General features: G+C 43.8%; 1 protein-coding gene across 2 annotated transcripts in view; it reads right to left on the reverse strand.

Annotated features, from left to right (window-relative positions):
* The window catches only part of RAB40C (RAB40C, member RAS oncogene family), a 78,369-nt gene that overhangs the window by 26,606 nt on the left and 33,725 nt on the right, over nt 1-18,038 (reverse strand). For both annotated transcript variants that reach the window (XM_089683155.1, XM_089683164.1), the window contains exon 3: nt 3,292-3,352. In XM_089683155.1, coding sequence (XP_089539281.1) covers nt 3,292-3,352 — 61 coding nt within the window. The remainder of the gene's footprint in view (nt 1-3,291; nt 3,353-18,038) is intronic.

Raw genomic sequence — 18,038 nt, forward strand, 5'->3', positions numbered from 1 at the left:
TGTTGCTGTACTGTCTCCCTTTATATTGTAAACCGCTGAGCAAACTGTTGGCGCTATTTAAATCCTGTATAATAATAATAAAAAATGTTCTACTTTTATTGCAAGATATTTTGAGCTTACTTCACAATGTGCCTTCAGTAGTTTCCAGCAGCCTATGTCTGAACGAAGCAGCCCATTCATTCCTATGGGAAGCACAGTGGCTAAATGGTTAGCACTTCCACCTGGCAGTACTCGGGTCATTGGTTCGAATCCCAGCCACGGCACCACCTGCCTGGAGTTTGCATGTTCTCCCTGTGCCTGCGTGGGTTTCCTCTGGGTACTGCGGTTTCCTCCCACACTCCAAAGACATGCTGGTAGGTGAATTGGATCCTGTCTAAATTGGCCCTAATATGTGTATGTATGAATGTGAGTCAGAGAGCATAGATTGTATGCCCCTTGAGGGTTAGGGACGGATGTGAATGTACTATGTGTGTGTGTGTGTGTGTGTGTGTGTGTGTGTGTGTGTGTGTGTGTGTGTAAAGCGCTGCGTAAATGGATGGCGCTATATAAGTACCTGAAATAAATATTGCTGTATACTGCAATGTATTGTTAATTGTACAGTATTATGAGGTTTCCTCTGGCTTGTATATCGGGACTTTTCCAATAAAGCCTTCTTTTGTGGAAAAACCTTGTCGCCAAGTGATCTGGTGGACAGGTCTTCTCTATTACACCTCCCTAGACTAAAGGAGTATCATACCCTGCCGATACAGGTGTGGGAGGAATTGCTCACATCTCTGCACCATGGAGGGAGCACAATTTTACCTGCTGTTGGGTCTTTACTGCTTGTGACCCCGCTACTGAGATCTCCATCCTTATAGTGACAGTCAGGGCTCTGCTTTGAGCTGAACTGCCAGGCTCATCTCACCCAAACACATTCTCTATTAATTCCTACCAAGAATTTGCTGGGGAATGGAGGGAATGACAGCATTATAGGTATAAGGAAAGAGCCCTCTACTGGAATTCAGGTGCCAACACATGGAGCAGGATGGTTTGCCATGAAGGCACCTTGTGGATGTCGGAGATTAACAAAAGTTCACGGGGAGGTTTGAATGGCTGCCACCAGAGTCATTGGAAGGTCCTTAACCCCCTTCACGCCTAAGGGTAAAACAAATCTAAATGCCTAAGCACAATTTTGCAACGTTGACAACCGTCCATATCACCATAACTACTTTGTACATCCAGGTAGATTATACCTTCTTTTTTTTTCCCAGGACAAATTGGGCTTTCATTTGGTGGTAAATGGTAATGGATGTCTCCTGATTTTTTTTTTTATTATCAAAAGGAAACCTGGCTAAAAATAGTAAAAAAAAATAAAAAAATTATTTTTTAATTCAGCTGTGTGTCATTACCATAACCTACTACCAAAGAACAACCCAAAATAAATTTTCCAGCTCTTGACGATCACAGCGATACCATGTATGTGTATGTTATATGTTCCCGTAGTACAGCCCAGAAGCAATAGTGCACTTTTTTTTTTTTTTAAATCCTGACCTTTGACCCTGACCATGACCCAAACACTTACCCTGGCACTGAAATAGATAAACTTTCATCTAGGTATTTTCGCTTTAGATTTATCTTTCTTTTTTTTTTTTTTTTATACAAACATTTCCCCCCCCCCCCTCTCTCTCTCTCTCGATCTCTCGAAAAAAAAACCCAAGGGGGCCAGGCTGTACAGTGACTGATCACTCTGCTAGCCAATTAGAGGCTAACACAGTGATCATGTGACCCGGAATCGGCAGTCACAGGTCCCGATCGTTATAATGGGACCCAGTGCTCTCAGTGACACTGCGGTCTTGTGCTGGGAGCGTGCTGTGCGGTGCGCTCCCAGTAGAAAGACAGGTACGCAAATATGCGGCCCTACGGAAAAAAGCCCAGTTCTGTGAGGCCGCATATTTGTGTTACATCGGCGTCAAGGGGTTAAGGTAGCAGATAAAATGAAGGGTGGGGTGCTGTTTAGGGTATTTCTCATTCAACCACGTGGGGAAACAGTGCTGAGCATGAGTGTGTATACAGGAACCACAAGAATACAGGCCATAGACGGGTTATTTATTGGCTGCATTTTCATCTGCACGAAAAATCGGCCGATATTCACGCCGTTAGCGGGGCAATGCCGTCGACCGTTTTTCGTGGATCTTCTCGTTTCTTCATATCGGTCATGCTGGAAAATCCACGAAAAACAGCTGTTTTTTGTAGGCATTGGTGGCAGCATCGGCAACAACCGATTTTTTGTTTATCGCCCAACAATTTGGCCCATCTATGGCCAGCCTAAGGGTGGAGAACTACTGGAAGATTTGTGAACTCTATAGGTCTAATGCATCTTGCATTTGGGTAAAGCCATCTCACAAGTAAACGGTCCTGGAGGTTGACTTAGGAAGGTCATGTTGAGGTGTGAGCAGAGAGGTTGTGGGAGCAGGGAGGAGAATAGTGCATGCAGACACAAGGCCATTGTCTGATCCAGCCAAAAAACCTCCTGATTCAGTAGTTGGGTAACCGGGGGGGGAATAATATAAGGCCTGCTGGCTTCAGTCAAAACTTTTGTATTTCAGCATTAACTTAACTAGTCTTAAAATTGTTCTTTCCAACCTCTTAAATCCTATGCAGAGGCGGACTGACCATTTGGAAACTCGGCACTGCCCGAGGGCCCAGGGTCAGTAGGGGGCCCCATGAGATGCCCCTGGTACCTTTTTAACAGGCTTTTTTGAGTTTGGGCAAGGACACAGGGGCCCCATGATCCCCTATTGCCCGAGGGCCCCATGAGTTGTCAGTCCGCCCCTGATCCTATGCCGAGTAACCGTTCTGGTCACGTGCAGCTGCATGGGAGAGGAGAAAGCTCAACAGCTAGGAATGCCTGGGAGCGGTGACGTCTCCCATGTCCCAGTCATTGTCAACGTTTGCTCCTCTCCCCTGCAGCCGCTGCTGGCTGACACAGGGAAGCTGGTTCATGTGACCAAACTGACAAGCAATCAGCATAGGTGTTAGGTTGTAAGATTGTAAGCTCGAAAGAGCAGGGCCCTCGATCCCCTCATGTTTTGCATTGTATTGGTATTGTTCTGTCACATGTTCTGTCCCCCTTTGTAATGTACAGCGCTGAGCGAACCATTGGCGCTTTATAAATACTGTATAATAATAATAATAATAATAATAATAGGAGGGGGGAAGGGACATTTTCAAGACTAGTTAGCTTTAGGTTAGAATCCTATTTCAATTCCCATAGTCTGAACCAGACTAAGCTTTTCCCAGCGTCTTCCTTACCAGAGTTCAAGCTTGACCCGCCGACCATCCAGTAGGATAGTAGTGGTTTTGTAGTCAATACCTGAAAGAAAGAAAATTTAAAAGAAAAAATTAGTGGAGAAGACAAAATAAAATTCCAGACAGATCAGTATCTCCCACCAACATTATTATATCCAGTCAATTGGTGATTGGTACAGATGGGTACTTTTGATCTGCGTGGTTTTAATGCGATCCAGTGATGTTCTTTCACAGTTATCCCGCAGTGCCACCATTAGGTGAAACTTGATACTGCAGCTCAAGAACTGGTCATAGGGAATCGGAAGAGATGATATCACAAAGGTCACGCCAAGTATACCAAGCAAAGTGTAACAAAACCAGGTTTTCGTAAGACGATGGAGGAATGTCATCACTCATATGACAAAGGACCATTTTAATCCGTTCATCCCGGATTCCTGTGGGCTGTGTGATGCACACCACAAGCAGATCTACTGCACAACTTCTGGTCCTGCCCTCCGCTTACATCATTTTTGGACTCAAGTACACACCTAACACAAAGGTTCACTGATAATATTTCTAAGGACCCAGGCCTCCTCCTCTTTCACCATAATGCTATCCCTCTTAACAATTCAGTTCTTAATCGCTTGGTCGACGCAGCCCACTCCTGCATTCCAGCATGATGGAAATCCCCCACTGTACAACAATGGTTTCCACAAACTGAATATATTATACACATGGAAGACATAAAAAGAATGAACTTTGTTTTTTGGGGTTTTTTTTTTTATCAAACACATTTATGCAGATGCTGCATCTGTCCCCCATCGGCTTTATTGTGGGAGCTGAGCAACCAAACACCGCTGATCGCTCAGTTCTCCCCCTCCGCTCTGAGCAGAGCGTGTGGTGACTTGGCAGGTCTGAGAGTAAAACTGAAGGTGCATACTGGGTACCTTATAGTGCCAAATATTCTAACTGTCAGCAAAAGGTGCCAAAACCACCATACTGCAACATTCATACATAAAGTTGTTGATTAGACACTGCAAGAAGAAAAAATAAATAAATGTAATACCACAGCAGATCACATTAGTCTAGAAAGCCTTGTGTATCCCATGTCACTTTTTCTATCAAAACTGGGACAAACATACAATCTATTAAAAAGGGGGGGGATTGTAGCTCACTCTGGGCAGGTCTGATCTCTCAAGTAATGTGAACAGGTAATTTTCTTTCTAAAACAGCCATAGCATGAGTAGATAGGCCTGTCCCCTGTCAGCAGTTACAAAAATGGGACCCTTCGCCTCTGTGGGGAAGCAGTGGCTTTATTGTAGTGGTCTGATGAAACCCCCTCATGAGTCACACTAATACCTCTCCAATCAGCAAAGCTCATGCTCCCTGCTGATTGCAGATCTTTAGCTCTGACCCAGAAGGGGGTATATTGGATCTCTGCAAAGGGACCACAGAGAGCAACTCTCATTCTTTACAGCATTCTGGCAGGGGGCAGGCTTTCCTACTCAGGTTGTGGCTGATTTTTTAAGAAAACAAAAATGTACGACTTTGCACACCTTCTGTTTTGATTTGCATGGAATATATTTAGCTAGTTTAAAGTGGTTGTAATCCCTTATATAAAACACCCACTGAAGTGACAAGCTTCAGGCGATCCAGGGATGAAACAAATCCTCCTATATAAGTTGTACCTGTTCATCTGCAGCCCTCTTATTTACAGCCTTCTAAATCGCACAGATCAAAAGGCTCAAGCAGGACGACCTTAGCTGCCCACATTCACTGAGAATTCATGGTCATTTCCCTAACCCAGTGGTCTCCAAACTGCAGCCCTTTGACTGCCTCTATCCAGCCCTCGGGGTACTATTCCTCCTACTGACACCAACAAGAAGGCACCATTATTTCCACTGAGACCAAATATAGGGCACAATTCCTCCCCCTGGCACCAATGATGGGGCACTATTCCTCCCCCTGGCACCAATGATGGGGCACTATTCCTCCCCCTGGCACCAATGATGGGGCACTATTCCTCCCCCTGGCACCAAGGATGGGGCACTATTCCTCCCCCTGGCACCAAGGATGGGGCACTATTCCTCCCCCTGGCACCAAGGATGGGGCACTATTCCTCCCCCTGGCACCAAGGATGGGGCACTATTCCTCCCCCTGGCACCAAGGATGGGGCACTATTCCTCCCCCTGGCACCAAGGATGGGGCACTATTCCTCCCCCTGGCACCAAGGATGGGGCACTATCCCTCCCCCTGGCACCAATGGTGGGGCACCATCCCTCCCCCTGGCACCAATGGTGGGGCACTAGCCCTCCCACTGGCACCAATGGTGGGGCACTAGCCCTCCCACTGGCACCAATGGTGGGGCACTAGCCCTCCCACTGGCACCAATGGTGGGGCACTAGCCCTCCCACTGGCACCAATGGTGGGGCACTAGCCCTCCCACTGGCACCAATGGTGGGGCACTAGCCCTCCCACTGGCACCAATGGTGGGGCACTAGCCCTCCCACTGGCACCAATGGTGGGGCACTATTCCTTCCCAACACCAATGATGGGGCACTATTCCTCCCACTGGCGCCAATGATGGGGCACTATTCCTTCCCCTGACGCCAATGATGAAGCACCTTTCCTCCCACTGGCGCCAATGATGGGGCATTATTCCTCCCACTGGCACCAATGATGCGGCAATATTCCTTCTGCTAATAAAAATGATGGGGCACTGTTCCTCCAACTACTCCCAATGATGGAGCACTGTTCCTCCAACTACTCCCAATGATGGGGCACTGTTCCGCCAACTACTCCCAATGATGGGGCACTGTTCCGCCAACTACTCCCAATGATGGGGCACTGTTCCTCCAACTACTCCCAATGATGGGGCACTGTTCCTCCAACTACTCCCAATGATGGGGCACTGTTCCTCCAACTACTCCCAATGATGGGGCACTGTTCCTCCAACTACTCCCAATGATGGGGCACTGTTCCTCCAACTACTCCCAATGATGGGGCACTGTTCCTCCAACTACTCCCAATGATGGGGCACTGTTCCTCCAACTACTCCCAATGATGGGGCACTGTTCCTCCAACTACTCCCAATGATGGGGCACTGTTCCTCCAACTACTCCCAATGATGGGGCACTGTTCCTCCAACTACTCCCAATGATGGGGCACTGTTCCTCCAACTACTCCCAATGATGGGGCACTGTTCCTCCAACTACTCCCAATGATGGGGCACTGTTCCTCCAACTACTCCCAATGATGGGGCACTGTTCCTCCAACTACTCCCAATGATGGGGCACTGTTCCTCCAACTACTCCCAATGATGGGGCACTGTTCCTCCTATTCCCCACCTTCCACTGACTATAAGCACTGTGTCTTATTTTTTACTCCTACTGACACTGAGATATTTACTACTCCCACCGGCCCCTCCGGCCCTCCTAAAGTCTGAATGACAGTAACTTGGTCCTTTGTTTAGAACGTTTGGAGACTCCCGCCCTAACCCCACAGGATGAATAGGTCAGTGTTACCAATAGCAATCCGTTTCTAATAGCGACTGATGTAATTCATGTTAAAACTGAAGACTTACTGAGTTCACTTGTCCAAAGTTTTCCTAATCAGCCCTATTGCTTCACATTCCCGTCAGCACAGCAGAGTATTGTCATCTTCCCTAATCATTCTGCCTCCAGCTTATCGCCAGGATTACCAAGCGGATTTCATTCTATTTACATTATTGACGGGTGAAAACTTGATGAAGGGCTCTTGAAAGACAAACACTTTCCTGCTATTAATAAATGGCGAGCTTTCCTGTTTCCCGCTGTACAAGCACGGCTGGCTTCCTTACATTATGCTCATCATCAATTATTTAAAGAGTACAAACAGTTTCAGAGCGCTGCGCAGCGGTTACAGAGATCCACAACACACATTGATTGATGAGGAGCTGCCCACACCGTACGTGGTACCTGATCTCCGTTCTATATATATCAGTACATTTACACAGCTCTGCATTTCGTAATGTGAAGTATTATACAAACAGAAAAAAAAAATTCATATATTGCAGCTTACCAATCATTAAATGTGTTGGCATTTGCTTTTTTTTGTGTTTTTGTTTTTTTTAGGCTTTTCATTCTCCTTTCATCTGCCAATAACACACTTCCAGCCTAAGGCTAGGTTCACATCCGTGCGGGTGGTGCAGCTGCGGATCGGCACAAAAATCCATGCAGCTGCACCACCTGCACAGAGGAATGCGGACCTGCGGTCGGGTGCCATTACTTCTAATGGCACGCCGCCCGCACTGGAAAACGAAACCGTACTGGGGAACCTCAGTTCCCGCGCGGACTGTGTTTTCAGAAGTGCAGGGACTTCCCTGCATGTCACGGGGAACAGGAGACCATTCAAATGAATGGGCTCTCGTGCCCGTGCAAACCGCAGCCCGCACAGCCGCATATATGTGAAGCAGGGCTTAGGGTGTCTGCATTCTGGATGAAGTAGTAAAGCCGACATCTTTGGACAGCAGCATTGTCAGTCTGTGAGAGGGTAGTGTTAGATGAACTCCAGTTTACATTTTATCCCAAAAAGGAGATTGTAGCCGTATTAGTGCACTTGCGACAGAAACTATTGAGTACTGACGTGACACTTTTTTTATTTGCACCAACATACAATTTTGAGGACAAGCTTTCGGGGAATGTCCCCTTCTTCAAGGTCCAAGCAGTAGCTGAGAAAACTCCTCCTCCCCTCCTGAAGACTCCTGGGATATATGACATTTGCCTAGGCAGGGAAACCAGGAAGTAACTTAAGAATTTTAAAACCAGGTCCGGAAGCACTGACCTCAGCACATAGTGATGAGGCACGTCCGCTGGAAATGACGTCAGCTTCAACATCCAACCGCGAGCTTACGGCGACTTGCGGGGAAGATGGCTTGCAGATCCCTCCTACAAAAAGGAGGTTGTCTGCCAGCCCAAGAAGGGAGTAAGACAAAGCATAATACACCAGCCTTCACATCCACCTGCTTCTGGCCAGTCCCTGGACTGTGGCCCGCTTCCCCATCAGAAAATCATAAGGGGTTCCTGTATGGGCAAAGCATCGAATCCAGCTGGACGAAACACAATAGCTGAGGGAGGAGCTGGAACGTCCTTTTATAATAAAGGCAATGTGTTTCCTGCTCACAAGGAGGAGGAGCTATATCTCAAGGGCTGTCCTGGAAGACTGGGGGTGGAGCTTAAAAAACAAGCAAATATAACATACTTACCTATTAACTAATGCTAGCAGCACAAGGATTAAAAAATAGTCAATGTTGATTGAGAACGTGAGGTTCCGCTTTAAAAGTACACTTAAAAACAGACTTGCTGGCTGAATCACCAGGTGAAAATAAATGAAAAACCCTAAAAAAGAAGACTAACGCAGCCACCACATCTAAGAACTGATAAGCGACTATTTAATAAAAGGTTTGTTTTAGGTTTTAATACTGCTTTAAAAATCTTAATTTACAGTATTTTTATGTGAGAATTTACTCACGTTACCATTATTTCACATTTTCACGGTTGCAACAGATTTAGACAAAATAGCTCTTGCAAACACCCCAACCGGATTATAACTGCCAGTCGTGCGGTCTGAGGACTTGTGTACACCATTTGTTTGCATCAAAATACTTATTTCCATACAACTCAACTGGAATGCAAAAGCAGCTTTAAACGGCTTAGAAAAAAGGTCAGAAGAACCTCTGAAGGAACGCTGAATGTTCTCAGAAGAATCTCAAATTCAAAGCTGAATGTACCTGAAACCAAGCTTCATGTTCCCAACTACACACGTCTCAATACAAAGCCGTCCACATCAATCCTGATCAGGGGCGGACTGACCATTTGGAAACTTGGGCACTGCCCGAGGGCCCAGGGTCAGTAGGGGCCCCATGAGATGCCCCTGGTACCTTTTTCATAGGCTTTTTTGAGTTTGGGCAAGGACACAGGGGCCCCATGATCCCCTATTGCCCGGGGGCCCCAGGAGTTGTCAGTCCGCCGCTGATCCTGACAGCAGTATATGCAGAATTTTTTTTTTTTTTTACTATTAGGGCTCATGTACACGGGAGGTTTCGAAAACACTTCTGAACGATGGAAACGGACTGCTGGAAAATGTAGGTTAAAAAAAGAAAAAAAAAAAAATGTCTGTTTAGCCCCGTTTGCATACCACATTTAGAAGCGTTTTTTTTAAAGATGACCTCAGGAGAACTTCCAAAATGCTCAGAATACACTGAAAAACAGTAAAAAATTAACTATTTCAGACATTTTGAGAGAAATAGAGCGAGCAGAAGCAGAGAGAGCAGTATGTGTGGAGATGACCTGTCTTTTCCGGTTGTATTCACTATGGATCCCATCATGAGCATAATGCAGCACGTTCTACCATTTTCCTTCACGCAAAACCTGGAACTGACTGCGCTGGTGTACCGGGTCCATTTGAATACATGGAAAACGCTTTACATGCATTTCTGGTGATGAAAAAAGCTCTGGACAGCATCTGGACATGGAACAGTTAAAAAACACTTCTAAACGCGGTTAGCTGCATTTACAAGCGTTTGAAATGCTGATAAAATCTATTCCTGAACGCAAGTTTGGTGCTTTAAAAAAAAAAAAAAAAAAAAAAAAAAAAAACGACTGTAAACTCAACTGCCTGTAAACAACATAGTGTACATGGACACATAGGAAAACATTAGGGAGAGTTCAGGGATGCTGAAAAGAAAAACAAAAAAAAAAAAAAACACAGAAAATAATTATTATACAGGATTTATATATTATTATTATTATACAGGATTTATATAGCGCCAACAGTTTGCTCAGCACTTTACAATATAACGGGAGACAATACCGCAACAATACAGTTCAATACAAGAGGGATAGGAGGGCCCGATCCTTGGAGAAAAGCTCCTAAATGTGAGTTTATCAGCTGCAGTGTAAGTAAGTGTATAAATACATCATTGGTTCATATAGTGAACTCGGTGTAGAGTTATTCACCCTGAGGTCATCACAGAGGACAAGGGGGCACTCTTTACGTCTCGAGGAAAAGAAATGTAATCTGCAAACACAGAAAGGTTTCTTCACAGTGAGAGCTGTGAAAATGTGGAATAGACTCCCTCAAGAGTTGGTTCTGGCCAGCTCAGTGGATTGCTTCAAAAAAGTCCTGGATTCTTTCTTAGATACACAGAATATAACTGGATACTAATATTTATAGGTAAAAGTTGATCCAGGGAATATCCGATTGGCTCTCGGGGGATCAGGAAGGAATTGTTTTCCCAGCAGGAGCAAATTGGACCATGCTTTGCTGGGTTTTTTTTTTTTTTTTTGCCTTTCTCTGGATCAACTGTGGGTACAGGATTATAACTTTTTTCTTTTTTTTTTTCTATAGTTGAACTGGATGGACTTTTGTCTTTTTCGGTCAGACTAACTATGTGTACATGGAGCCCTTAAAGTATTTTTGGATAAAGCTAAATCCTGCATGAATTCATTGTAGCCACAGACCAGCGCTGCGGTTGTGAATGTGTTTATTACGCCTGTACACCACCATCTCTTTCTAGTTCTGTCCAAATCGATATGCTAACAGTGTAGAAATGATATTAACAGCCTGGAAGATGTGTTTTCCATACAAGAACATCCCTGTAATAAGATGGAATAATGCATTCACCGCTCTCTCAGCCATTTCCCCAAAGCCATTAGGGGCTGATCCAGTATTTCCAATCCAGCAAATGGCTTTCCCTGCGGACCCCCTGTTTGCTGTAATACAATCCTACAACCCGGGGAAAGAGGATACTCCGGGCTGATGAAACCTCCTCTGCAGCATCACACAGACGAATCCATTACCTACCAGCAATATCTACAGTACACACAATTAATCTACGCAGGCTAATCTGCAGCCACAGAATTAAAATTGTTTTTTTTTATTCAGGTCTATTCCTTATGTCTGTTAGATTTGTCCTTTTTGGGGGGCACAGATCATCATCTTCAGAGTATATTTAACAAACTAGGAATGTTCCCACCAACAATTGTTATTTGTGGTTTGTAAACCATGAGCACATGCTTCCCTTGCCACACTTTTCTTTCTCTAGTATGTTGCTTGTCTCTGAACTGTCACTGTGTGTGCGCAATGACAGTTACTAAATATGGGTATTAATGCCAGCTGTGAACATTCCCAAAGGGGGACGCAGACATACAAGTGTCCTACGGCAAGTTAGGGTACTAAACAGCCAGCAGCAGCCGAGTGTACGGGATTAATAAATGAAGAGGGGAGGTAAAAAGGAGCTTCTAGAGCAGGGGTGTCAAACTGGCGGCCCTCTGGCTGTTGCGAAACTACAAGTCCCATCATGCCTCTGCCTTTGGGAGCCATGCTTGTAATTATCAGTCTTGCAATGTCTCATGGGCAGGGGCGGACTGACAACTCATGGGGACCCCCGGGCAATAGGGGATCATGAGGCCCCTGTGTCCTTGCCCAAAAAGGCCTATGAAAAAGGTACCAGGGGCATCTCATAAGGCCCCCTACTGACCCCGGGCCCTCAGGCAGTGCCCGAGTTTCCAAATGGTCAGTCCGCCCCTGGTCATGGGACTTGTAGTTTGGCAACAGCTTGAGGGCCGCCCATCTGACACCAGTGTTCTAGACAATACTAATGTTGTTTATATTGAACAAATTATAAGAAACTGGATATTTGGTTTACCTGTAACATCCTGTTCTTGGAGTAGATTCCAGGACATAGGGAATCTTCATCCGCATTACCATAGGGTTATGCTGCCACCCAAAAAAAAAGCCAGGAAGTCCCCTTCTAGACAAAACCCCGCCTAAGGCTTCAGTTTTTGCAGCAAGCCATAAACCACAAGGAAGAGTGGGGAGATCCCGGTGTCCTGGGATTTTGCAGATAAACCAAAAATCTAATTTTCTTTATTGTACATATAAAGACACAGGGTATCTTTGTCTCCATTACAACAGGGATATCCAAAAACACTGAACATGAGGGAGGGAAACACGGCAACAAGCCAACAGGTCCCAAAACTAAACCATAATAGGTTAGAACTTCAGCAGCTCCAACATCCACTTGGTAAAACTTTGTTAAAAGACCAGGTACAGCTTTAAAAAGTTGAGCTACTGAAGCCTGATGACAAATAGCCCAAGAAGCTCTGACACTCCTAGTAGAAAGAAGTTACCAAAAATGGTGAAACATTTCCTTTTAGACCATAAGCTTGAGAGAGGAGTTGATGGAGCAATTGAGAAAATTGTAGATTTGGAGGCTAAGTGACCCTTCCTTGGGCCTTCAGGAAGCACAAAGGGGGAACCCAACTGACAAATTGCAGCAGCAGACTTCAGTAAAACCTAACAGTATGAACCACATCCAAGGTGTGAACAGCCTTGTCCCCTTGGCATCTGAGGCTTAGGATAGCAACACAATGTTCTTCTTGAGATGGAAAAAAGAAACCAATTTAGGTAAAAAGGTTGGCTCAGGCCATAAAACAGCCTGTCACGGTGGAGCAGCAAGAACGGTTCCTTACAGGAAACAGCAGCCAACTCCGATACTCTGCAAGTTGAAGTAATTGCAAATTGAAAAATAACCGTCCAAGTCAGGAGGACTAAAAAATATTCCAAATGGGTTCAAATTGAAAATTCTGCAAGTACCATGTTGAATTCCCACAGAACCTTAACTGGTGGCACAATGCACGCTACACCTTGCACAAAGGCCTGCACCAACAAGTGTGATGCAAACAGTCTCTGAAAAAAAAGACTGCCAAGCCTGTGAGTGGAAAGAATGGGAGACCACACCTCAGTAGATCGAAATGATCCAAAAGGGTCATCCACCGGCATAGACAATCAGAATCACCAGAATTCCTTCCACTCAAATCCTGCAAAGTATTTGAGGTAGAAGCTTTAAACCGCAGAAAAGCACATTAGGGAGAATTTGAGACCCCCTGATCCTGGAATCAAAACTGTGCAGATTCACATTAAACCTTGACGCCATAAGAACCACATCCTGGGTTCCCCACTGTCACCAGAGCTCTTCCAACACCTCTGGGTGAAGATCTCATCCTCTCAGAGACAGTTATAGGCGGCTGAGAAAATCCGCCTGCCAATTTTGCACAGCTAGAATGTGGACAGTGGACAGAATAGGACAGGGATGTCAAACTGGCGGCCCTCCAGCTGTTGCAAAACTACAAGGCCCATCATGCCTCTGCCTTTGGGAGGAATGCTTGTAACTGTCAATCTTGCAATGCCTCATGGGACTTGTAGTTTGGCAACAGCTGGAGGACCACCAGTTTGACACCCGTGGCATAGGAAAATGGAGTTCCACCTAAGACAGGGCGAGATCCACTTCCCCCGAGCCTCCTTGATGATTTATGTACACCACAGCTGTGACTTTGTTCCACTGAACCCTCACTGGGAGGCCACTCAGCTGTAAAAGACCTAGGACACCAGCAAAAAACTGAAGCCTTGCCTAATGGGGAAGGGTTATGCCTAGGAGAATTGTATCTTTTTTTTTTTTGCCGGTATCCAATCACTTGAAGGTGGCAGCATAACCCTATCATAATGGAGATGAAGATACACTTTCTCCTGTGGTGTATGATAAAGAGAAAGGCTTTCAAATGGCAAGTATACCTGCAGCTGGGATCCCAGGTGTTGAAATTAGCATTGGCTCAACCCATACAATTGATTCTTAGATTGTAAGCTCCCAGGATCAGGCCTTCCTAACCCTCTTGTATTGAACTGTATTGTCTCCCATTATATTGTAAAGCACTGAGCAAACTGTTGGCGCTATATAAATCCTGTATAATAATAATAATGACAGGCTGTAAAAAGTCGGGGCTGTCCGCAGCTGTAAACATGTCTGCACAGCCAGCAGTTACCTGCTGTTAAGGACAGAGGCCTGCCCTAGATTGCAGGGATAGGATATCTGTCCCTAACAGCAGTCAATTGCTGGATATGTGGATATATGCTTACAGCCCAGACTCTTTTCAGCCTGTCGTTTAGTTGTACAGGTTAGTCAGCTGCCACTGAACAAAACACCTGGGATCCTGGATCCAGATACACGTAGTATACTTTACTGCACCACGGCCATATAGGACTTGTGAATGGGGCCTTACCCAAGTGTGGTTGGCACAGCGGACATTTGCCACTGCCACAGACACAGGCACTTTGCCTAATGCAAATAAATCAGACTGTCACCAGGTCTATGGCCAGCTTAAGGGGGAACTACACCCCAATGTCCTATATAGCCAAGAAAGCTGCCATCTTAGCCTCCTAATAATCTGCAGCTGGTGCTGCACATGATTATTATTATTATACAGGATTTATATATTATACAGGATTTATATATTATACAGGATTTATATATTACTATTATACATGATTTATATATTACTATTATACAGGATTTATATATTACTATTATACAGGATTTATATAGCGTCAACAGATTGCTCAGTGCTTTACAATATAACGGGAGACAATACAGCAACAATACAGTTCAATACAAGAGGGATAGGAGGACCCTGCTCCTTGGAGCTTACAATCTAGGAGATCATTTGAGAGCACAAGCAACCATGACAGTAAGGCTCCATGTACACTGCAGCTGATAAACTCGCGTTTAGGAGCTTTTCTGCATTTTTTTTTTCAGCAGCCCCTGAACTCCCCCTAATGTTTTCCTATGTGTCCATGTACACATCTTCGTTTACAGGCAGTTGAGTATACAGTCTTTTTTTGTGAACGCACCAAACTTGCGTTTGGTAGATTTTAGCAGCGGTTCAAAACGCCAAATGCTTGTAAACACAGCTAACCACGTTTATAAGCGTTTGAAATTTTTTTTTTAACTCTTCCATTTCCAGATGCTGTCCAGAGCCTTTTTCATCATGAAAAATGCATGCAAAGCATTTTCCCAGTACTCAAATAATCCTGGTACACCATACTTTGAGGTTTCACATGAAAGAAAATATGTTAGACACTGCTGCAATAATTTCTGCACAGAAATAAGCTGAAACACATCCAAACACCACAAAAAAAATCTAAAAAAAAAAAATCTAAAAAAAAAAAAAAGACAGCTAATCTCAACAAATACTGCTCTCTCTGCTTCTACTCTCTCTATTTCTCTCAAAATGTACGAAATAGTTAATTTTCCTGAGGTTATCTTTAAAAAATGCTTCTAAATGCAAACGCTCAAACACGTTATGCAAACGCGGCTAAGCAGACTTTTTTTTAACCTACGTTTTCCAGCAGTCAGTTTCCATTGTTCAGAAGCGTTTTCCAAACGCCCCCCGTACATGGAACCTTATTTACGGCATGTCTTGAATGACACTGCATTGAAAAACCGTTAAATAGATATGTTTAGTTAAGTCTTAAATAGTAAGCCTGTCACTACTGTAAGGTTCCTGGACACATGCAGACCAGAAGCAAAAAGCATTTGTTTTCAAAGTGCAACAGTAGAAATAGGGCCTAATAATTAACAGGGAGGATATGGAAGAGGAAGGGGTGGGAAGAAGCTCAACTTTTACAGGAAAAGATGAGAGATGCATACAGATGTAGCTGCCTTTAACTCTGGGCATAGTCCCTGCTGTGACATACAATTTTTACTAAATGCAAATGACCTCCTAGATTGTAAGCTCCCAGGATCAGGCCCTCCTATCCCTCTTGTATTGAACTGTATTGTCTCCCGTTATATTGTAAGTGCTGAGCAAACTGTTGGTGCTATATAAATCCTGTATAATAATAATGCTAATACACTCCTTAATATATCAAAGTCTGCAACGCATTTAAAAAACAAAAACAAAAAAAAAAAACAAAAAAAACAAACAAAAAGATGATAATAGCCAGGATCCTACAATGGAGTTATTTTAAACAAGGATAATAAAGACAGTTTAAAAGTAGACATATCCTTTTCAATTATACGAATATTTGTCTAGTAATATAAAGAACAGAAGGTGGATAGGTGCATGTTGGAAGTACGGGTTAATATTGGAATCACATCTGAATATCTGCCATAAACACTTCTGCTTTTCCATTTCTGAGGATTTGATTTGTAATTTGTAACATCAACCTGCAGCAATCAATGATGATTAATCTAGGGACTGGTGCAGATCACCGCTTTATCATCACAGGGTGCTATTAATTACATTTCACTGTAACAAACAAAAGAAGTGTTTGTGGAGCGAGCGGGACTGGATCTATAAAAATGATAGCCGTGTCCCTCTGACCAGCACGCCATTGGGTGTGATTGAGGCCAGCCAATGACAGCTGTGCAATCTTGTGACTACATTAGAAAAACTCTGGTCTGACTCACATCCCATAGGGAGTCCCAAGCAATTTTACAGAAACAAAAGGGTGGAGAGGAATGTCAGTTTTTGGGATGAGCACAGTAATTAAGCTCACTACAACCAATTTGCTCCAACAGGGAAAACAATTCCTTCCTGATCCCCTATAGCAGGCACGTCAATCTCCGATAAAACATTGTGCCGAATGCAGAGGAACACATTTTCAGGGGGATTGTATTAGGTCTACCTATGGGCCACACCTACTTCCCCCCCACAAAAATATTACGGGGTAACTACGGGATTTAATATTGCAGGTTGCATTTTTTACTATAATGTTAACTTCCAGAGAAAGATTTCACAAAACATTGCCAGAAATGTTTAGATGTAAATTATAAATGATTTAGATTATAAAATGATGCAAGGAGTGGAACAGGAGATCATCTGGGAGCATCTTTCTGTAAACCTATTAAAACATGAAGTGTTCATACAATAAAAACATCTCAGATCATATAAGATCATAGAATCATAAAAAACTCAAAAAATCTGCACATAAATAGTGAATATAAAAAGTCAGTCAGCTTATTAGCAATATTAGTGATTATATATAGTCTGTGGCACTGAAAGTCACAGAAGTGCCAAGTGATACATGTGAGCTTATTAGCAATATTAGTGATTATATATACAGGTCACAGCAATGCCCGGGACTTCCACAGACTATATATAGTCACGAATATTGCTAATAAGCGGACATGTATCACTTGGCACTTCTGTGACTTTCAGTGCCACAGACTATATATAATCACTAATATTGCTAATAAGCTCACACATATCACTTGGCACTTCTGTGACCTGTAGTGCCACGGACTTTTTATATTCACTATGTTTATGATTCTATGATTTTATATGATCTGAGATGTTTTTATTGTATGAACACTTCTATTCACATAAGCACTCTACGATGAAATTTGTCACTTATGCTTTAGCGCACACTTCCATTTGAATGGATTCCTGTGGGTTTCCTACGTTGCCTTTTGTGCTAGCACAACTACCATAATATCTGCACTCACTTTATATCTTGTGTTATAGTAAAAACACGACATGCCACCCTACCTGCCCTGGGGCAACTGTATATCTTCTGGAGCAAGAATCCACTGTTTTATTACTTCTAAACAATCAGTTATTATTCGGAGCAATTTAGAATCATATCTAGTCTTTTCATGAATACAAACTTCATAATTGGCTTGAGCTATCCTACGTGGAAGGCTATTCACATCTTCATGGCTTTTACTGTAAAGAACCCTGTTTCCAGAGCATATCCCTCCAACTTCACACGCAAAGAGTACCCCTTTGTAATTTGCAACAACCTTAAAGCAAACGATGTTTAACCTGTTTAAAGCAACTCTACTTAGCCACACAATCTAATCCGTAAGTGGAGGAAGGCAGGTGTTATATCACCAAATACAGAAAACCTGCACTGAGAGAATATGGATTTTTTTTTTTTTTTTTTTAACTATA

The sequence above is a fragment of the Staurois parvus genome, unplaced genomic scaffold, assembly GCF_062004578.1.
Source record: "Staurois parvus isolate SC_StPar_1 unplaced genomic scaffold, SC_StPar_1.0 ptg000018l, whole genome shotgun sequence".
NCBI lineage: Eukaryota > Metazoa > Chordata > Amphibia > Anura > Ranidae > Staurois > Staurois parvus.